Source organism: Mastigoproctus giganteus, chromosome 14 (genome assembly GCF_048544385.1).
Source record: "Mastigoproctus giganteus isolate SK-2022 chromosome 14, ASM4854438v1, whole genome shotgun sequence".
Lineage (NCBI taxonomy): Eukaryota > Metazoa > Arthropoda > Arachnida > Uropygi > Thelyphonidae > Mastigoproctus > Mastigoproctus giganteus.
In genome coordinates this window covers 77,216,140-77,239,663 of record NC_143588.1, presented here as the reverse complement: position 1 = coordinate 77,239,663, position 23,524 = coordinate 77,216,140, and the positions used below count along the sequence as shown (strand labels likewise).

At 38.0% G+C, this 23,524-nt stretch overlaps 1 protein-coding gene across 1 annotated transcript in view; it reads right to left on the bottom strand.

Moving 5' to 3' along the window:
- The window catches only part of LOC150075264 (uncharacterized), a 157,655-nt gene extending 137,387 nt beyond the window's left edge, over positions 1–20,268 (bottom strand). The window contains exons 1-2 of the mRNA XM_090388421.1: positions 20,188–20,268; positions 8,434–8,676 (exon numbers count right to left, since the gene is read on the bottom strand). Of these exons, the coding sequence (XP_090244547.1) occupies positions 8,434–8,676; positions 20,188–20,268 (324 nt within the window). The remainder of the gene's footprint in view (positions 1–8,433; positions 8,677–20,187) is intronic.
- Between the last annotated feature and the right edge of the window lie 3,256 nt (positions 20,269–23,524).

Below are 23,524 nucleotides of genomic sequence, written 5' to 3'. Positions count from 1 at the left end.
GCCATGTGGTGCAAGGAAGCCTGAGGCTTTTGCTGCACTGGCCAAAAAAAAAAAAAAATTTCTATTACCCTGAGAGAGAGAGAGAGAGAGAGAGAGAGAGAGAGAGAGAGAGAGAGAGAGAACAGAAAGAGAGAACTAGAATGGAATCACCAAGAAAGAGAAGAATGATGTTAGCCAGCTCAGGACCCTGGGTGTGCCAAGCCCATACTCACTAGATGTGAGTCCCTGGGGGTAAATATACCATCATCAATATCAGTAATGAATTCAGAAAACAACAACGGACCCAACACTGAACCCTGTGGGTCTCCACTAATAACATTAGTCCACGATGAGCAGTGTCCATTGAATACCACTCTCTGTCTTCTCCCACTCAACAATCCCTTTATCCATAGCAGCAATTTGCGTCCAATGCCACACTGCTCCAATCTGTGCAGCAGTCTTCCATGTGCAACAGTATCAAAAGAATTTCTAAGATCCAAATATATGATATCAAAATTATTCCTTGCATCCAGTTCCTTTATGACTACATCACAGTATCCAATCAAATTGGTCAGACAGCATTTCCCCTTAACAAACCAATACTGTGTCCGAGCTACAACTGAAGTCTTGTCTAGATGATCCTGCAGTGCTTCTTTAACCAGTGCCTCCATTAATTTCCCTGGAACAGAAGTTACACTAACAGGTCTGTAATTACGTGTGTCTCCCTTTGATCTTCCTTTGTGGATTTGGATCACATTTGCACATCTCCAGTTGATGGGCACCTCACCTGAGTCCAAGGAAGCTCTAATAATTATGGCTAAGGGTTTGCTTACTTTCATTGCTGCCTCCTTTAATATAACTGGATAGATTCCATCCACCCTAGGTACCTTTCTTATGTTTATCCTCAACAATTTCTCCTCCACTTTACTTTCAGTTATTACAAGATTATCTAGCTTACTGCCAGAGTTGAATACACCTCTGGCATTCCCCTCCCTGAATATCACCTCTTGTGTGAATATAGATGCAAAATATTCATTTAGTTTGTTGGGTACCTGAGCAGGATTATCAACAGTTGAACCATCGATATCAAGTGGACCAATCTGATTCATCCCCTTCCTTCTAGAGTTTACATAAATAAAGAACTCTTTGGTGTTTTTCTTTGCATCCTTTGCCAAAGATTTCTCGTAATCTGCCTTTTCTTGCCTAACCTCCTTGGTGACTTGGTTACAGACCAGCTTATATCTATCATGGGCTTCTGTGTCACCTGTTAATTTATGTGTATCCCATGCATTTTTCTTCTCTGCCACATGTCTAATTAGTTCTTCTGACATCCATTTAGGCCTAAATCTTGAACAATATTTCTTAGTTGGTATGAAAAGCCTAGTAACTTCCAAGATTAATTCTTTGAATGCTTCCTATTTTGAATTTGCTGTTGGTAACATCATCAGTTGGTCCCACTGTATAGAATTTAAATACTGTCTCAGACCATCATAATCGCCTTTACGAAAGCAAAAACATTTCCCTTTACTTCTGATGGTAGTTACCTCTTTGAGCAAATCCCACTTCACACACTGTGATCACTGCCACCTAGTGGTTTCTTTATCTGTAGATTCTTAATGAATGAAAAAATCACTACTGATAATCAGATCAAGAATATTACTCCCTCTAGTTGCCTCCCGAACATGCTGCTGTAGAAAACAAAAACTCACACAAAAGCCTTGCTAGTGTGTGAGTGACCAACCCACAAATTCCAGTCAATCTGGGAAATTAAAATCCCCATTATAAGATACTCTTATAATGGGGATTTTAATTTGCAGACAATTGCCTGAGCAAATGTTGTGCGTAAATACTATGCTTTTAAATTCGAAATAACACCCTGATCCATAGGTTGGATGAGTGAAGTCATGTTTGGCGGTAGAAATATGACTCTCACATTTGAATTGAAATCATCTAGAGGCATAGGATGTCCTGAAGCATTATCCAATAGAAGCAAAATCTTGAAAGGAACGTCGTTGTCTTTACAATATTTTTCAACCTCAGGAATGAAGTAGCATTTAAACCAATCCTCAAAGAGAGATATTGTTATCCATGCTCTCTGGTTCGATTGGAAATGCACGGGTAGGGTGGCTTTATTGATGCCCTTAAATGTACGAGGATTTCCAGAATGGTACACAAGAAGTGGTTTTAATCTGTAATTTCCCGCTGCATTAGCCCCAAGCAAGAGTGTGACTCTATCTTTTGAAGCCTTGAAACCTGGCATTTTTTTCCAATATAGAGCAGTCTCATCAACATTAAAAATTTGCTGCGTTGAATAGCCGCCTTCATCAATAATTTTTCCCAATACGTCACAAAATTTCTCTGCAACTGCAGAATCGGCACTGGCAATTTCGCTGCATAATTTAATGTTTTGAAAACCAGCGCTATGCTTGAACCTATTAAACCACCCTTTGCTTGCCCCGAACCTGGCTTGTGGTTTGCAGTACTTATCCTTAATATCTTCATAAATACTTCTTGCTTTTGCTTGAATGGCCATTGGTCACTTGCTTCTGAATCTGATTTTCTATCCATATTATTAATAGCTGTTCCATCTCTGATATAGCACCTGAATACTTTTGTGATCACTGTTGATCTTAAGTGCGTTGATCTTTTGACATGTTCTTTTATACATGCACTGTCCCTTATAATAGTATTCACTGTTAAAGCAGTGAGACCTAATTTAGTGCAATAGATGACAAACTTTGTCCTGCCTTGTACTTCTTATTAATCATTTTCATTTCTAAACAAATCTTGTTTCTTTTCTTAGCACTGCCAGCACTTTCCGTTGGTCCCTTTCCCTTCATCATTGTAATATGTAAATAGGAATGAAGAGAAGTTTCTGAAAATTTGTTTTTTATGTGATTGAAGATTTGAGTGAAGGGGAACTCATTTCACCATAATACCATAACGCAAAACCCCACAGAATTCCAGTTATCGGGATTATTGCAACAAATGCAATAAGATCGAGTTTACTATCCGTTTATAATAGATTGCGCTAACAGAAAAGCCCAGTAAACCGGAAAGTGCAAATTGTTTTTATTGTTTTTCGGTCGTGACCTCCAGAAACGTGCTGTAGAAAAATATCACATAGGCGTTCAAAATTGATTCTTATAACGGGAACATATGACAATGATGAAAGTGTAGTGCAATTTCCATAATAAATATGACCTTTTAGAGAGATAAATAGCTTAATAATATAGTGAAAATTTCAACTTCCAAGTTGAAACTTTTCAACTTGGAACAAATAAAAAAAAAAAAAAAAAAACCCCAATATGTTATTGGGTTCACATATTTTCACAATACCTCCATTTATCCCTACAGATGCAAAATACGTTTCCATATTTTTTTCAGTTTGTACAGGCCGGCAAAAGCATAACGTTGAATTTGTGTTCTTGTATATATATATATTGCACATACATATAAATACAAATACTACATAGATTTTTATGTTTATATTGTGAATAATAATCCCTTGATAAAAATGCAAAATAAGAGGTCAAAAACATTTCATGTTTTTGGACTTGAAAAATAAAGTAATAATAAAAACAATTTTAATAACTAATTTATTGTAAAATAAAAAGCTATAAGAATAAAATTTAAACACTCAACAAGTTAAGTTTAAGTATGCTTTTATATTACATTACACGTTTTATATTACATGTTTTCTTGGTTTATTATTATTATTAAAAATTTTTATCACCAGTTTAGAAAATATTTACATTGAAAATGTGGCTCCTCTTCGGGTGAGGCCCCCAGCCATGGCCCGTTTGGCTGTAGCATTAATGCAGCCCTATCTAATATCAGGCCAAGAAAACGGACAGTGTGAGCAAGGGGGATTGGCACATTATTTATCTTTAACTCAGGATCAGGATGAAGTGACTGTAGTTTACAGAAGTGAGTATTGGTGGATTTCTGTTCTGCAAGACAGTATCCATTTCACAAGGTCCAGGATCTATTATGGCAAGAGCAATTTGTAACTGGCAGGATATGGTGAGGTCATCTGCGTACATGTATACTTCAATAGTTTTTGCGAGATTTTGCAATATGTTATTGACTTGAATCACAAATCAGGTAGCACTAAGATGGAGCCTTGTGGGACACCCTCTTCTTGAATGTGAGATGCTGACAGCCTGTTTCGATATTGGACTTGAAAGGTGTGTAACCTTAAAAAGTTCTGAATGATTTGAGGAAGGTAACCTCAAAGCCCCAACTGATACATATCTAATAATACCATGACGCCAAGTGGTATCAAATGCTTTCTGAATATCTAGGTTCACCATCACTAGATGCCGCCTCACAATGAAGGCATTATGTATGTTTGATTCAATTTTGACAGGTAAATCTAGGGTAGATCTATTTTTATGGAAGCCATACTGGTGATCAGAAAGAACGTTTTGGGAGTCTGGAAGCCTCTTAATGCACCATCCTTTCAAATATTTTGCCCAAACAGCTTGTCAATGATATCGGTGTGTAATTTTGAACTAGAGAAGGATCTTTGCCTGGTTTTGGAATAGCACAAATATCGGAATGACGCCACTATGTAGCCAAGTAGTCAGAAGTGCGAGTGAGTGGATTAGTGTTCACACCCATGACTGCTGAATACCATTAGCATTTGTATTGATTGATTTATTGTAAACTCCACTGACCTGGTGGTCATGCCGGAGTATAAACAAGAACATTATGACAGAGAATATGTATTTTCTGAGAAGATTCGGGTTATTTTTATTTTTTATTTTTTTTTTGTTAGTTGTTGGTGCATCGGCTTCTGTGGCCATAATGCACCTCCCGAAGTTTTTGCATTTACTCCGATCCAAGCCCGAGGCGGGATTCGAACCCGCGACCTTTGGGTTGCCAGGAAAGCACTTTATCCACCCGGTCAGCGATCTGGGTTATAAGAGAGTAATAGTATTTAGAGATTGGCTTCACACAGATGCTTCAAGCATACTGTAGTGAATGCTGTCTGGTCCTGCTGCACTATTTGGAGATTTGCTCAAAGATTCTTTGGGCTCAGCTAGAGTAAAGGGCTGGTTATATGGAAGTGAGAGTCTAGTTTAAAAATTCAATTTATGATATTCTTCATCAGTTTTAATGAGTTGAAAGGAGGTCACATAAGAGGAAGAGGCGGAAATGTTATAAAAAATATTCTGCTAAAGCATTTGAAAAAAATATCAGTTGGGGAGGATAGGTCCTGCCCATTCCGTTGTATTATCGGAGATTGCAGCGATAGAAATTTACCATTGAGAGCTTGTATTTTTTCCCCAGATAATTCGAATGTTAGTATTTTTGTTAATAGTTGAGGCAAAGTTAATCCAGGAATCACATTTTGCTTTCTTGCTAATTTGTCTTGCTTTGGCTCTGAGGTTTTTGTAAACAATTATGTTGGTGGTAGTTGGGAATTTGCTGGTTTCAAGTACGGTTTTTTTTCTCATTTCGCTTTGGAGCATTCGTCATGGCTGGTATCACTGATTTTGGTGTACATGCTTGCACTGTCAAATTTTGCAGTGGAAATTTCTGCTGCAGATAATATATGGCTGGTAATGTGATCAGCTATGTCATCAATATGTTTTTGCTGTACACATAGGTTGTCAAGTAAGACACAAGTTGAATAGTTTTTCCAGTTTGCTTTATGAAAAATCCAAGAAGTACAGCCTTTAGGACATGACACTACCTGTGTTTGAATTGAACAGATGATAGGAAAATGGTCACTGTGGAATGGATCTCTCAGTACTAACCATTCCATGCTTGGAAAAAGAGATGCTGAACATATGGATAAGTCTAAGGTTGATGTAATACTGTAGGTATTACATCAACCTTAGACTTATCCATATGTTCAGCCTTAGACTTATCCATATGTTCAGAATATGAGTTGGAGAGCCAGGATTTAACAGTCAGGTTATGGTTATTCAGGAATGTTTCAATTAATTGGCCTCTCCTATCCATGGAGAAAGGTCCCCACAATGGATGGTGATCATTGAAATCATCGAGTAAACAGACAGGAGGTGGCAGTTGTGTGATAAGATTGTCAAGTTTAGTCTGGGAGCAAGGATAATTCGGTAGGATATAAATGGATGCAAGGGTTAACGATATTCCCATTGCCATCCGAACCGCTACAATTTCTAAGGAGGTTTGCAGTTGGAGATGCCTTGATGGTATGGTAGTTTTGACAAGAATAGCCACCCCTTCACGAGCAAGAGTGTCAGAATCCGTGTCTGACCTACGCATAGTATAATTTTTAATTCTGAGAGAAACTTGTGGTGATAAAAAGGTTTCCTGTAAGCATACACCTACTGCATTAATTTGTATGAGTAAACCATTCAGGTCATCTATATTGCTGTGTAATCTTCAACAGTTCCATTGTAGGAATTTATTCATTGGTTGGGCTTGTTTGAGGAAGAATGATCTGACTTTTTTCTGAGAAGGTTTCTGTCTGTTTAGTTTTGATTTTTCATTTCTGGGAAAGACTGGGCGTCCATGGTATCATCTGCATGTAGTTCTAGTACTGCGTCATCATTCTCTGATTGAACCTACATTTCCATGTTGATATTTTGTGGTTTCAGGCAATGTTGATATAGCATCAGTTGAGATACTGATCGGTGTATTACTGGTTTCATTGATTGTAGGTTTCTTATTGTATGTTAGAAGAGTTTTGGCTCAGGTGGCAAAAAAAATATTTGGTTCTACGGAGGCATCTGTTTGAGGTGCAGCTGAGTGGCTGTTTTTGGTGACCGATGCATATGATCAGCTAAGCATGGTTAGCAGTATTTGCTTTCTTGCTTCAGAGTATGTGACTTTATGCTCCACTTTATATTTCTGGATTTTTTTCCCTGTTTTTCAGAGGTCACACACTTTAGAAAATGCAGGATGGCTTCCTTTACAGTTTGGGCAAGTAGGAGTGGAAGCTGTATAGTCTCCCGCATCTGAGAATGGCCGTACTTCTGGCGCTTAAAGCAGCGAATGGGATTCAGGATGTAAGGATGAATCTTTCAGTTTATGTAACCTGCTTTAACAGAAGATGGGAGATTCGGAGTACTGAATGTCAAAATGATGGACTTCGTTGGTAGTAGGTTGCTATCATTTTTTGTCATAATTATCCGTGCATGAGAGTCACTTTTGTTCGCTAAGCTCTTGTATTATCTCTTCTTCAGAGACATTTAGTAAGTCCTATTTGCTGATAACACCTTTAGAGGTGTTCAGAGTGTTATGGGCTGTTACTGTCACTGGAATATTGTTAAAAGTCGTTAATTTTAACAATTTTTCTGAGTGACTTGGCTTGGAAGCTTCAATTAGAAGGCCACCAGATTGGAGACATTTGACCATTTTAGGAGATCCAACAATCGATTCTAAATATTTCTATTAGAAAAGGCAATAGCTTGCTGACAGGTTGTGTGGATAGTGAATGCATTATGAGAAATGTTAGCATGTCTGTAGTTTGTTTTTCTGTCCATAGCCTCTTTGGATGATCTGAGTCATGCTCTAAGACAGTATCACAGGTCTGTAGCCTACGGGCTATAGCAGTGGATATGCAACGCAATCCATCGCTGCTCCTTTTAGTTGTGGAAAAGGAAATTCCTTCTCCCAGGTTACTAGCCCTGCCACATGGAGGCAGGAGCGGTGCCAACCAGTGACCAAACGATCAAGAGAAGAGCAGTACATTGCAAGAGGGGTTAGCAGTAACATTGCTCAGCGAGGGAAGCAGTAACGTTGCGGGAAGTGGAAGGTTTATTAAAGCACTAGTTCTCACCCTAGGAAAAACACTAGAAAGATCGCTTGGCACTAGGGGCCCAGGCAACACTGTGTAACTGTGGGTTTGAGCTATTACAGCATCCACCCTACTCAGCGAATTTGGCTCGGCTCCATCAGACTATTTTCTATTTAAAAATATCAAAAAAGACTTGAAAGGACAGAAATTCAACAGTGACAATGCTGTGATGGATGTAGTCAACAACTGGTTTGAGTCAAAATCTTCTCAATTTTATTTGACCAAGTTGTGATTCTTTGTTTGTGGGTCATGCCAGAAAGTGTATTGCCTTAAGGGTTTTCATAAATTTACAGCATTCCTTTTATAAGAGGCTAGAAACTTTAACCTCCCCTTGTATGTACAGAAATAGCACTGCAGACAAACTCTAAAGGAGAAGAAGAGAGAGAGGGGGAAAAAAAGAAGAAAGATTGATACCTTTTTTTTTTTTTTTTTTTTTATAAAAATCCCAAACACGAAAGGTATCAAAATGCTCTAGAGACTAAACATGGGTTTCACCACTTCAAGCCTCCAATAAGCAAAGTGGTGGTATTTTAACAGTGTAAATTTTTTAAGCTTAAATGTACACTTAATTTTACTATCAGCAAAAAAATATAACAGAAACATAACAATATAGTAATAAATTACAAAAGTAATGTTCAAAGTAAAAGTTTGCTTCTTACCTCCTCCTCATTTGTTCTTTCTTCATCCTCAGTCCAATTACCCTGAAGTAACTGACGTTTCATTGCTCTTCTATTGCCTTGTCTTCTTCGGCTCCCTTCATTATTTTTCTGACCCCGCCTAACTACAACTGTTAATCTAGGAGTTTGCTCCATGTCTTGCCTTTCTTCTCCAGAAGAAATACATGTTTCACTTGTTTTTTCATCAAAGCTTCCTTCTTCTAGAGTTTTTTTCCGTAGACGACTCTAAAAGTATTAAGAGCAAGCCTATCTCATTATTTCTATTTTTAACTCATCATTTATTACCATATACTTGAAATAAGTTAACTTGAATATATTCTGAAAAATAATAACTTGAATGACTTCTGTTTCTCCACCTTGGAAATGTAACTTTTTTCTTTGGTTTATCAACCACTTCTCTTTTTTACATTCTACTTTTAGAAGTATTTTTAATGATGATGATGATGAAGTCTCTTGAAGTTATTTTAATAATGATGAAGTCTTTTTAAGTGATGTGACTTAGGAATTATGATTTCCAGCAGTTGGGAAATGTTTTTGGAGGATCAGTACAGTTGGTTAATTAGAAAATATATTACTTTTAAAATTTTAATTCCATATACTTGGCAAAATAATATTCTGTTTTCAACAAATATATTCACATAAAAAATAAATTTTAACATCTTCCTGATTCTACATAACAAAAAGAGCAGAGTATAAAAGTCAGTTTCAAAGGGATGGGGAAAAGATTGCAATAGATCAGCTAAACTGAGAGTCATTAAAAAAAAAACCATGAAGTATTATTTTAAGCTACAGGAGCATAGTCCCTCCACAGTTTTATAAACATCACATTGTTGTTTGCTGAATCAAGCAGTTGTTTTCCATTACAGTGTGTATGATTTTTACATTTTCCATAATTTCATTTCCCAAAAAATCACACTGATTTGTTGGAAAATATTACTGAATCCACTGTTGTATGCGTTCTTGCTATAAATTTTTGGAACCTACAACTTACCTGAAATCAGTTAATAAACTATGTTATTCATTATCTTCTTGCAGTTCAGGATTTTCATTAGCATTATCTACTTTGGGCCAAAGTTTTTTTCCAAGATTTAGTAAATGTTGAAGTTGGAATTTGCTAGTGCTATATTGTTAACACATCTTGATGTTGATAATTCATTACTTAACATTACTCCAGGGCCACAGAGGAGAAAGTGGAATCAGTTGCACAAGTTTGCCAGAAACTGTATAAAAAGTCAGTTATCAATACTGGCGGATTACCCTACGAGCTCCCACTGGTAATTTGAAAGCCGTATATCGTCGCCACCAAAGTGGACGTAACTGATGGGCTCACTAATGGAGCAACAGATACGATGATTGTAGCTCGAATTTACCATCTCAGCTAAGATTGGAAAGTTAACTCGTAAGAAGGCAGCGAAATACATACAAGCAAACAACATCAATCGCGTAGCTGTGCTGCTTGCAAGATCAACTGCAAGTATATTGTTGAACAACAACCGCACAATCTGTGCCGAAAGAAACCACTTTCCTCTCATACCAGCTTGTGCAATGACGATACACAAGTTGCAAGGCAGCACATTTGATACAGTGGTTTATGAGTATGAAAAGGGCATGAACAGCAGCTGGTTTATGTTGTTCTGTCACACCTAACTGACATCAATGGACTTTACGTCGTCTTGCCAACTGGCAACAAGAGATTCCACCATGGCCTGAGAAACGCTACATCCTCATATCGATCTACAAAATTAGTTTACCAGGCTTGCGACTAATTGGCTACAAACAAGACAGGACAGCTTGCTCAAATTCATCCGTGATAGAATGGAACTCTCAGTTCTCTCACTCAACTGCCAAAGCCTACTGGCACACCATGCCGACCTCATTGACATTGTTACACAGCAATGCCAAATCTTGCTGCTGAGACTTGGTTAGAAAATAATGAGAGTGTCAGTTCAAGCGTGAAACCAAACGGACAGCGGGAGTTGCAAAATATCACAAGGACTAGGGACGCATTGATACTTAGGTGTCATCCATCGCCAAACGACTGGTCTGAATGTCACCATTTGGCCCGTAGGGAATATGAGTACAGCAGAGTGCTTTTTATCCAACGGCCAAGTGATACACAGGATATAACTGACTTCATTTATTTTGCTTTGCTCCCATACTCAATTTATGAAATGGAAATGGCATCAGTTACCTTCCAGATCGGATCTGACACTAACTCAGTTACTTTCCGGAAGTGACATCAGTGACGTCATTTCCAGAAAGTATATACTGATTACGAAATAAAAGAGCTTTTGTATTGTAAATATTTTATTGATCATTCACAAATTTCAATAATTTCAGCCGGAAGACACGATACAATGGATGCAGCACTGTTAAAAAAGATTTACATAAAATACCCACGATCATGAGCAGCGATTTCAACGTTAACTTCGGATTGGAAGAAACTAAACCGTTAATTACTTTTCTGTAGGCAATGTTCGATCTCACAATAACATTAATCCTTCAATCTCAACTACAAGATCGGGTACATCAATCGACACTGTTTAAGAGGTTTTTAGATACGTTGCAATTGCAAGTATACATCTCTTACTTCAGTTATCATAAATCCATTGTATCGTGCCTTCCAGCTGAAATTATTGAAATTTGTGAATGATCAATAAAATATTTACAATACAAAAGCTCTTTTATTTCGTAATCAATATATACTTTCCGGAAATGATGTCAATGATGTCACTTCCGGAAAGTAACTGATGCCATTTCCGTTTAATAAAATCATAACAAATTGGTTTTACTATAGTCTAAAATTTAGTTGGTGCTACTAAAGATGTTTATACATAAAAAAAAGTTCTTGAACGCTAAAGTAAAAAATGAAGATATTACAAGTTTATTTTCTCTTTCTACAGTTAAGCAATTAAAAACAGGAAAGGAAATGAGCAAGAAGTTAGTTAACTAGAGAGACTGTGTCTGAGATTGTTTTTGTTCCTGATAGCATCTAGATCCAAGGCAAGAGATGGCTGACAATGACTGGCCTAGTTGCAAGACTGTCACTCAAAACACTGACTTTTGCATGAAGTATGATTGACTAAATTAACAAAATAAAAAACTTGGCTGTGCACTACACCAATGAATTGGGCCTCTTGGAGAGTGGAAAAGATTGCAATAAAGATTTCTGAGGAATGGGCAAACAATGAAGTCATCTATTTCGGCAAAAGTAGACAGCAACAATAGCTGTCAACAGCTATTGTTGTATTTGTATTTGTATTTAAGAAATTTGCTTTGTATTTAAGAAAAAAAAAAAAAAAAAAATGATTATAAGGAAACAGGAGAACATAAAACTGCTATAAAATTGCTTCCAGAAGCCAAGAAAGGTGCTCCTTGAAAATCTGTGTTTAAATAGTTTACCTCATGAAAAATTAACAATTTTTCCTGCATATAATGTGACCAAAGAATATCAATCAGTCTTTTCATATTTTGAATCTGAAATTTACATACAAGAATTAAATAGGATTGACATGGGCTGCATTCTTTATTAAACTAATGCTTGCATTAACATCTTGAATTAGATTAATGATGAAACGAAAAAAAATTTGGCTAAGAAAATCGCTATGAAAAACAGTAAAATTTCATTGATAATTGACAAGTTGACCATGCCAAGCAAAAAATATACTTTGAGTATGTCTGAATTTGTATACTGGACAGCGGAATAAGCTCCAGTAAATTTGTTCCTCTGCCAGACTTAGACTGTCTTTGGGAATACAGAATGACAGAAAACTAAAAAACTATTTATTTAAAACTCATTTAGTTTGTGTCACATGTGATTGAGCAGCTTTTATGATTGGTAGCAAAAGTGAGGTTACCAAACTAAAGAAGGAAAAATTTCCTTCTTTGATTCTTGTTTTTTTTTTTTTTTTTTTTGGTAGTTGTTGGTGCATCGGCTTCTGTGGCCATAATGCACCCCCCAAGGTTTTTGCAGTACTTTAATCCAAGCCCGAGGCGGGATTCGAACACGTGACCTTTGGGTTGCCAGGCAGGCACTTTACCCACCCGGCTAGCCCGGTTGGCCTTTAATTGTGTGACACTGTACTAATCACAGATTAGAACAGTTGGTGACATGAAGATCTATGATTTCAGGGAGTTTCACTTCATGAGAAATACAGAAATTATTCTCCACTCTATCCAGAGAAGCTTTCTATAAAATATTGAAAGAATCAATAGAAAATAGGCTGCCTGATAGTAAATATGCCAATTTGGCAGTGTCCGCATGACAGCTTTATAAGAAACATTTGCCTGAAGATATTAACTCCCAATTGGTATTTTGAGGTTGGAAAACTCAATTAGGCATCAATTAAATGAAAGAGATACAATTTGTGGACTTCCTAAATACCTAATTGAACAGATAGGTCTGGAAAAACTGAAACATTTGAAGAACACTCTGCATATGGTACCAGTTTTGTCAAGGGAACGTAAATGAGAATTTTCATAAATGAAATCAAACGTCTGTCCAACCAGAATTTAATTGGTGACAAAAGCAATTTCTTCAGTACTCTTTCTTAAAATTGAAATTGCAGGTCAATCCCAACATCATTTGACCCTGAAAAATATGTGAATTCATGGCTGCTCTGAAATGCCATTAAAATTTGCAACTGTCTATAAAAACTTTGTTACGAAACGAAGTACTTCTTATATATGATAAATGGCGTGTCAACATATTTTATTTCAGGTTTTATTTTAACATTTTATCATAATACAAAATAATATCAACAATTTTTATTTTTAATATGAAGACAAGTGGCATTTTCAACTTTTCCTGCTATCAAGGAATGAGCATCAGCACTTTTTTTTTTTTTTTTAAACAAAAAAAAGTATGTATATATACATATATACTGTCCAGTTGAAATGTTATGACCACCTAAGTAATAGCAAGCATGTTTCCCTCTTTCCACCAGTGCTACTACACTGTAAGGCATGGACTCTATAAGGCACGTGAACATTACAAGAGATATGTTGTACCACATTGCCAGGATTGTATCCTGTAGATCAGTGAGAGTCTGTGGTAGAGGATTCAAATGCCAGATCCGTGAATTCACGTAATCCCAGAGATGTTCTATGGCAGGGGTGGCCAACGAGTCGACCGTGGCTTTAATTTTGGTCGACCACAACGAATTTTAAATATAGAGTCATCCCTCGATTTGTGCGGCCAGGTATACTACCAAAATTTTATATTGCGCAGCGGGTTTTGCAACCTGCGCGTTATTTTTACGAAGCTTCAAAAATAGGAATGAAGAGTAGATTTTGAAATTTTTTTTTTTGTTTTTTTTTTTGCATGATTGAAGATTTCATTGAAGGAGAAACACGTTTCACCATAACATAAAATCCCATAGAATTCCAGCTGTTGGTAGTATTGCAAATGCAATAAGATTGAGTTTACTACCTGTTTATAATTATACTGTACTAACAGAAAAGCTCAATAAACCGGAAAGTGCAAATTGTTTATATTGTTTTATGGTCGTGACCTCCAGAAATAGCTTTAGAGAAATATCACGGAGGCATTCAAAACTGATTCCTATAAAGATATAACCAAACAGAGCAATAAACAGTGGTGTGTTTGTCCGATTATTTTGGAAATCTATCGTGTCTGCAATTCTGCCTAGACACGATAGAAGGGAGTATATGATGAGAGCCTTGTCGATCAATTCGGCCCTGGAAAGAATGTGCAAGGCTCAAGGGGCAGAATTTTTTTCAGCCTGGACTGTACTTGTTAACAGGAGAGACTGCTTCTATAGGGATGGGATACACTTAAATAGAAAGGGTGCAAGAATATTTGCTGATGCTATCGAGGCAGTGTTAGGTGGGTCTGAAAACTGCTAGCTTGGGGGGATACAAGGACTAATAGTTTAACAGTAGCCGTAGGGAAAGGTGAAGGTGATTCTTGCTGTTGTTGTTGTTGTTATTTGGTTTTTAGGAGCATTAGCAACTAAGGCCATATTGCTCCGGTGCGGTGGTCATTCCCTGACCTTTCTGCATCTTCCGTATTTGGTGGTGACGGGCCCGAACCCCGGTCTAATCAAGAAGCGTGTGCTACGCACTGCTGCTCCTTCCCACCTGGCTACGGAGGCGCCTAGGTGATTCTTGCACAACTTCTATTAGAATAAGTAGCGACCTGGAGCCTGGGGTGTTGGGGGTTTCAGGGACGGATGGCAGTCATCCTGAAATAGGTGGGTATATGGGATGTGTTAGGGTAACTAAGAATAGGAGTAGGAGCATGTATACCAATGCTAGAAATATAGTAAATAAATCTGATGAATTTGAAGTGTTGGTCAAGACATCAAAGGCGGATATTGTTGGGATAGCAGAGACGTGGTGTCACACAGGTATAAGGAATGCTGAACTGGAATTTGGGGAGTACAATGTGTACATAAAGGATAGACAGGATAGAAAGGGAGAAGGTGTTATGCTGTTAATTAAGAAAAACATAAAATCAAAAGAAGTGCATCCAGTTGATATAGATGAACAGTGCACTGTTGAGTCAGTTTGGTGTGACATAAGCACTGCGAAAGCAAAAATAAGAGTAGGAGTGTGTTATAGGCCTTATGACTCGAATGAGTACAATGAACAATTGTACAGAGAAATAGAGTGGGCTAGTAAATCGGAATGTCTTATAATGGGAGATTTTAACTTCCCAGATATTGACTGGAACTTGTGGGTTGGTCACTCACACACTAGTCAGACTTTTGTGGATTTATTGGATGATTGTTTTCTGCAGCAGCATGTTTGAGAGGCAACCAGAGAAAGTAATACTCTTGATCTGGTTATCAGCAGTGATCATTCTTGTATTAAGAATTTGCAGATAAAGGAACCACTAGGGGGCAGTGATCACAGTGTACTGATGTGGGATTTACTTAAAGATTTAATTACCATCAGGGGTAAAGGAAAGGGTTTTTGCTTCCGTAAAGGTGAGTACAGTGGTCTCCGACAGTTTTTAAATTCTGTACAGTGGGATAAACTGATGATGTTACCAACAGTAAATTCTAAGTGGGAAGCATTCAAGGAATTAATCGTGGAAGCTACTAGAAGTTTCTACCTATTAAGAAATATTGTTCAAGGTTTAGGCCTAAATGGTTATCTAATGAACTAATGAGACTCGTAATAGAGAAGAAAAATGCATGGGATGCATATAAATTATCAAGCGACTCAGAAGCCTATGGCAGATATAAGCTAGTCTGTAATCAGGTGACAAAGGAGGTTAGGCAGGCGAAGGCAGATTACGAGAAATCCTTGACAAAAGATGCTAAGAAAAACAGCAAGGATTTCTTTACTTATATAAACTCTAAAAGGAAGGGGATGAATCTGATTGGTCCACTTGACATCGATGGTTCGACTGTTGATGATCCTGCTCAGATAGCAAACAAACTGAATGAGTATTTTGCATCTACATTCACACATGAGGAATTATTAAGGTTTGAAAATGGCAGAAGGTTATCAAATTGTAGCAGGATACTTAATGATTTTGGAATAACTGAAAGCAAAGTGGAGGAGAAATTGTTGAAGTTAAACATAAGAAAAGCACCTGGGGTGCATGGGATCTATCCAGTTATATTTAAGGAGGCGGCAAAGCAACTAAGCAAACCCTTAGCCATAATTATGAGAGCATCCTTGGACTCCGGGGAGGTTCCCACGGACTGGAGATGTGCAAATGTATCCCCAATTCCCAAAGGGGGATCAAAGGGTGACACGAGTAATTACAGACCAGTTAGTTTAACTTCTGTTCCGGGTAAAATAATAGAGTCACTGGTTAAAGATGCATTGCAGGATCATCTAGACAAGACTGCAGCAATAATTCAGACACAGCATGGGTTTGTTAAGGGAAAGTCTTGTCTGACAAATTTGATAGGATATTATGATGTGGTTACAAAGGAACTGGATGCAAAAAATAATTTTGATATCATATATTTGGATTTCAGGAAAACTTTTGACACTGTTGCGCATGGAAGACTATTGTACAAATTGGAGCAGAATGGTATTAAGGATAAGTTGCTACAATGGATAAAAGGATGGTTAAGTGGGAGAAGACAGAGGGTGGTAATTAATGGGTGCTGCTCTTCTTGGACTAATGTTATTAGTGGAGTCCCACAGGGTTCGGTGTTAGATCCACTGTTGTTTTGTATATTTATCAATGATATTGACGAAGGTATATCAGGCTTAATATCGAAGTTTGCAGATGATACAAAGGTTGGCAGGGTTGTTAATGACAGTAATGGCAGTGTGCTACTGCAACAGGATCTATATAATTTTGGCAGATGGGCTAAGAAGTGGCAACTGAAGTTCAACCTTGACAAATGCAAAGTAATGCATATGGGTAGAAGTAACACCAGAGAAACGTACCAACTGTGTGGTACTACACTTAAGGTGGTAGAAAATGAAAAAGACCTGGGAGTAATTGTGCAGTCAGATATGAAGTTTTCTGAGCAATGCAGACAGGCTGCCAGGGCAGGTCATGAGATTTTGTCAATGATATATAGGAATTTTGCTAGCAGGGAAAAGGAGGTGATTATCCCTCTGTATAAGACAATGGTCAGGCCACTCCTTGAGTACTGTGTACAGGTCTGGAGGCCTCATTTTAGGAAGGATGTAGATTTACTTGAGCGTGTACAGAGAAGGGCAACAAGATTGGTGAGGGGAATGAAGGGATCCTCTTACCAAGAGAGGCTCAAGTTCTGCAAATTGCAGTGGCTGGAGACTAGGCACCTGCGTGGTGATCTGATTGAGGTAAATAAGGCCTTGAATGGGTTGAGCACGCTGAATTCTGATGGGATCCTTCCACTTGTTCAGATTACAAACCTAAGGGGGCATAAATTCAAATTAAGAAAAGACAGTTGTTGTTGTTGTTATCTGGTTTTTAGGAGCATTAGCAACTAAGGCCATATTGCTCCGGGATATGCGGTGGTCATTCCCTGACCTTTCCGCATCCTCCGTATTTGGTGGTGACAGGCTCGAATCCCGGTATAATCAAGAAGCATGTGCTACGCACTGCTGCTCCTTCCCACCTGGCTACGGAGGCGCCAGAAAAGACAGATGTAGAATAGATGTGTGGAAATTTGCCTTTAGCCAGTGGGTGGTTAATTGCTGGAACAAACTTCCATCTGTCGTTGTGGAAGTTGATAGGTTGAATAAATTTAAGGAGGAACTGGACAGGCATTTGGAGGGAATGGTGTGATTTTTTTTTTTTTTTTTTTTTTTTTTGGCTGATGCTGCATAAGCTCATACACTTGCTTTCTTGCATCACATGCCACTGCTACTACTTCTAATCCTCTTCACCAATTATCCTACGTTAGCTGTTCAGACAGAATATTTTTCCGGTTTGTGCAACTTTAAGTGTTTTAATCGGTAAGCATTGCTTTTGCTGATTTAATAACTGGACAGTACTTATATGTTAATTTAATACCTTTTGATTTAAAATGAATACTACGAAAAAGAGAAAACGTATCATTTCCATCAAGAGTGGGAACTAGAATACTTTTTTGTAATGGTGAAAGAAAATGTTTGATTGCAATGCTTCCGTGGAACACTATACCCTAAAAAAAGGAAATTTAGAAAGGCACTTCAATGCACTCCATGGCAAATATCAAATGGATTTTCCACCGAATAGTAATCTTAGAAAAAATAAATCAGAACTTAAATCCAGATTATTTGTGCAACAAAATTTATTCTTGACAGATAATTTACAATCTAAAGCAGTAACTGTAGCATCATTTAAAGTGTCATCTTGCAAAAAATGCAAATCATTTTCTGATGGTCAATTCATCAAAGAGACATTTTTAGAAATAAGAGTTTCTCTTTTTGAAAATTTTAAGAACAAAAATGAAATTAAAAGTGCCCTTCAAGATTTACAATTATCTCTAAATACTGTGATGCGATGCATCGAAAAAATGAGCAAACAATGCGTGCTCATATTACTAATTATGTGTCCTTTTCTTTACGACTGGATGAATCTACAGATGTCAGTGATACAGCTCAAGTGCTCATTTTTGTTGGTATGTTTTTCAATGATTTTGCCACTAGAGAAGAACTGCTGGGTATGGTTTCGTTAAAAGAAAGAACTAGAGGTCTTGGTATCTTTAACTCATCAATCATTTTATTGAAAAAATTAATTCAAATGAATGAAAATATTTAAGTTTGTATCAGTAACAACAGATGGAGCTAAAGCAATGACGGGCATCTTAAACAGATTCATCGCATTGTACCAAAAGGATGATGAATTCCCAGATTTTTTGAGTCACCACTGTATCATCCACCAACAAGTGTTAGCCAGCAAAAGAATAAATACTAATAGTGTTATGGACATTGCTTTCGAAATCGTGAATTCCATCAGAGGACAATCTCTTCAAAGGAGACTTTTCAAAATGCAACTCGATGAAAAAGAACCAGATCTGATATTACAAACATATGTGAGGTGGCTGAGTCGGAGTAAGTGTCTACAGAGATTTCGAAATTTGCTAAATGAAATTAAAAAATCTGTCTATCAAAGGGGAGATGATTATCAGCAGCTAAAAGATATGGAGTGGTTGTGTGATCTGGCTTGTTTGGCAGATTTTACCAGTAAATTAAGTGATCTGAATTTGGAATTACAAGAAAAAAATAAAAATGTGGGTGACATGATTAGTAGTATTTCTTCATATAAATATCAATTTTTGGCAATGGCGAAGGATTTCAAAGAAAAAAAATTCGACCAGTTTGCAAATATGCAAGGTCATTTGCAAAACTATCCCGTTTTTGAATTTAATAGTGAGAAATATGTTTCTGAAATTGAGAATGTTGTGGATGATTCTGAAACCAGAATCAGTGATTTTAAAACAACTGAAGACATTGTTCAATATATTTCTTATCCATTTAATGTCCACCACTTAGATACGAAACAAATTGCAGAAAAAATCACTGCAATTTTTCACATGGAGAAAATATTACTTGAAAATGAAATTAAAACATTGCGAAACGATATTGTCCTAAAAGCCAGGTCATCATCAAAAAAGACTTTTGGAAATATGCTTGCCGAGAAAAGTACTGTAAAAAATGCAGTGAACTTTTAAATTCCTGTTTTGGTTCCACATATCTATGTGAATTGGTCTTTTCGTATTTGAAACAAACAAAGACGAAGAATTGCTGTGCTATTACAGACTTGCATACAGAAGATTCTTTACGGTTGGCCCTATCACAGTATATCCCCAATTTTGAAAGCTTGGCAGATGACATGAAGACACAAACTTCGCATAAATTAAAATTTTAAATTCATACGTATGAATTTAAAATAATAATTCTGAATTGTACTGAATTTAAAATTTATAAACATTTTTCAATATGTGTTGATTAACTTTTTTAACCTCGTGCAATGAAATTCTTGAAATAGTAGATCGCGGCACATTTTGAAAAAAAAAAAAAAAAGTAGATCGCATCACAAATTAAGTTGGCCACCCCTGTTCTATGGGATTCACATCCAGCAGCCAAGGTAACCTGCAAGTCACTTTAGTGTTCAGCGAACCACTCTTGAACAATACTGGCAAAATGGCAAGGAACATTATCCTGCTGGAACACACCCATACCATCTGAGAAGACAGTCACCAGGGGTGGACCTAATCAGTCACAATGAATAAGTAGTTTTTAATATTCAGGATGTGGTCTAGGGGTATGAAGGCTCTAAGAGATTCCAAGGAAAACATCCCAATATAAAAACACTGCTGTCACCTGACTGTTTCTGTTGGACCAAGACACCGGAGTGATTCCTCTCCACGGTTTGTCATTATACCCTCCATGTACTGTCCACATGGCACGAAATGTGATTCACCAGAAAAGGCAATGATTTTCCAGTTGCCAATGACCCACCGATGCAACTCAGATGTCAAACTTTAGGCATTATTGGCAATGGTGGCTGCAAGCATAGATACCTTGATCAGGTGTTTACTCTAAGGGCTCCTTGGATCGCGGTGTTGGGAACACTGGTGGTCATTCCCCAGTTAAAGTCCATGGCAAAGTACTCTACTGTTTCTGTCTATCAGCTCGCACAATGTGGGACACTTTACATTCACCATGACCATTGATGAGGTGTGGGGGCACCCACTCCTGGCCCATCAACTGCTGCTCTGTCCACCATATCCATCCACCCTTGGAACACCTTATCTAGAGTACTCTGTGAATGGCCCACAAGATTTGCATTTTCCATAATACTGCCATCCCTTCAACTGGTACCCAACAATCACCACTTTTTAAAGTCCATCAAATCACGTCCTTTGCCAATATCAATCAAGTACTTTAGCATTAGCATTAGCATTAGCATTAGTAGAGGCATTTGATGCAAGAAAGCAAGCTTATGCAGCATCAGCCAAAAAAAAAAAAAAAAAAAAAAACCCCACTTCCACTTCACCCCTCTGTTCGTTCAAAATACCTGTCCAGCTGAGCCTTAAACTTATTTAGGCTATCAACCTCCACCACAAGGGATGGAAGTCTGTTCCACCAACCAACCACCCGCTGGCCAAAGGCAAATTTCCGCACGTCTATCCTACATCTGTCTTTCCTCAATTTGAATTTATGCCCTCTCAGGTGATTTTTCTGAGCTAGAGGAAGAATCCCATCAGCATTGAGCATGCTTAAACCATTCAAGGCTTTATACACCTCTATCAGATCACCTCGCTGGTGCCTAGTCTCCAGACACTGTAATTTGCAAAACTTAAGCCTTTCTTCGTAAGAGCACCCCTTTGTTCCATTCACTAATCTTGTTGCCCTTCTCTGTACTCATTCCAGCAGCTCTACATCCTTCTTGAAATGAGGTCTCCAGACCTGTATACAGTACTCCAGGTGTGGCCTGACCATTGCCTTATACAATGGAATAATCACCTCCTTATCCCTGCTGGAAAAATTCCTGTATATCATTGACAATACTCCATGAGCTACTCTTGCAGCCCGTCTGCACTGCTCAGAGAACTTCATATCTGCCTGCACAACCACCCCCAAGTCCCTTTCATTCTCTACCACTGTCAGTGTAGTACCACAGAGTTGATACGTTGCTCTGGGGTTGCTGTTTCCCATGTGCAGTACTTTACATTTATCAATGTTAAACTTCATTTGCCACCTCTCAGCCCATCTGCTCAACCTTTCCAGATCCTGTTGCAGCAGCATAGTGTCAGTAGTGTCCTTGACAACCCTGCCAACCTTTGTATCGTCTGCAAACTTGGACATTAGGCCCGATATACCATCATCAATATCATTTATAAATACAGAAAACAATAATGGACCCAACACTGAGCCCTGAGGGACTCCACTAATAACATCAGTCCACGATGAGCAGTGTCCATTGATTACCACTCTCTGTCTTCTCCCCATCAACCACCCCTTTATCCATAGCAGCAATTTGCCTCCAATGTCACACTGCTCCAATTTGTGTAGCAGTCTTCCATGTGCAACAGTATCAAAAGCCTTTCTAAGATCCAAGTATATAATATCAAAGTTATTCCCTGCATCCAGTTCTTTTGTGACTGCATCATAGTATCCAATCAAGTTGGTCAGGCAAGACTTCCCCTTAACAAAAACCATGCTGTGTCTGAGCTATAACTGAAGTCTTGTCTAAATGATCCTGCAGTGCTTCTTTAACCAGTGCCTCCATTAATTTTCCTGGAACAGAAGTTAAGCTCACAGGTCTATAATTACTTGTGTCAGCCTTTGATCCTCCTTTGTGAATTGGGGTCACATTTGCACATTTCCAGTCTATGGGTACCTCCCCTGAGTCCAAGGAAGCTCTCATAATTATGGCTAAGGGTTTGCTTACTTCCTTTGCTGCCTCCTTTAATATAACTGGATAGATCCCATCCACCCCGGGTGCCTTTCTTGTGTTTTATCTTCAACAGTTTCTCCTCCACTTTACTCCCAGTTATTTCAAGATTCTGTAGCTTACTGCTAGAGTTGCGTACACCTCTGGCATTCCCCTCGCTGAATAACTCCTCATGTGTGAATGTCGATGCAAAATATTCATTTAGTTTGTTAGCTACCTGAGCAGGATCATCAACAATTGACCCATCAATATCAAGTGGACCAATCTGATTCATCCCCTTCCTTCTAGAGTTTACATAAGTAAAGAACTCTTTGCTGTTTTTCTTTGCATCCCTTGCCAAGGATTTCTCGTAATCTGCCTTCGCCTGCCTAACCTCCTTTGTAACTTGGTTGCATATCAACTTGTATCTATCATAGGCTTCTGTGTCATGTGTTAATTTGTATGTATCCCATGCATTTTTCTTCTCTGCCATATGCCTCATTAGTTCATCTGACATCCATTTTGGCCTAAACCTTGAACAATATTTCTTAGTTGGTATGTAAAGCCTAGTAGCTTCCAAGATAAGTTCTTTGAATGCTTCCCATTTTGAATTTGCTGCTGGTAACATCATCAGTTGGTCCCACTGTATAGAATTTAAATACTGTCTCAGTCCATCGTAGTCGCCTTTACGGAAGCAATAACCCTTCCCTTTACCCCTAATGGTAGTTACCTCTTTGAGTAAATCCCACTTCAGCACACTGTGATCACTGCCACCTAGTGGTTCATTTATCTGCAGATTCTTAATGCATGAAGAATCACTGCTGATAATCAAATCAAGAGTATTACTCCCTCTAGTTGCCTCCCGAACATGCTGATGTAGAAAACAATCATCCAATAAATCCACAAAAGTCCTGCTAGTGTGTGAGTAACCAGCCCCCAAATTCCAGTCAATATCTGGGAAATTAAAATCTCCCATTATAAGACACTCTGATTTACTGGCCCACTCTATTTCCCTGTACAGTTCCTTATTATACTCATCAGAGTCATTAGGCCTATAGCACACTCCTACTCTCAATTTTGATCTCCCAATGTTTATGTCACACCAAACTGACTCCACACTGCACTGTCCAGCGATGTCGACTGGCTTCACTTCCTTGGTTTTTATGTGTTTCTTAACTAATAACATAGTAGTAGTAGTAGTAGTAGTGGCACCTGATGCAAGAAAGCAAGGTAGGAGCTTATGCAGCATCAGCCAAAAAAAAAAAAAAACAAAAAAAATCA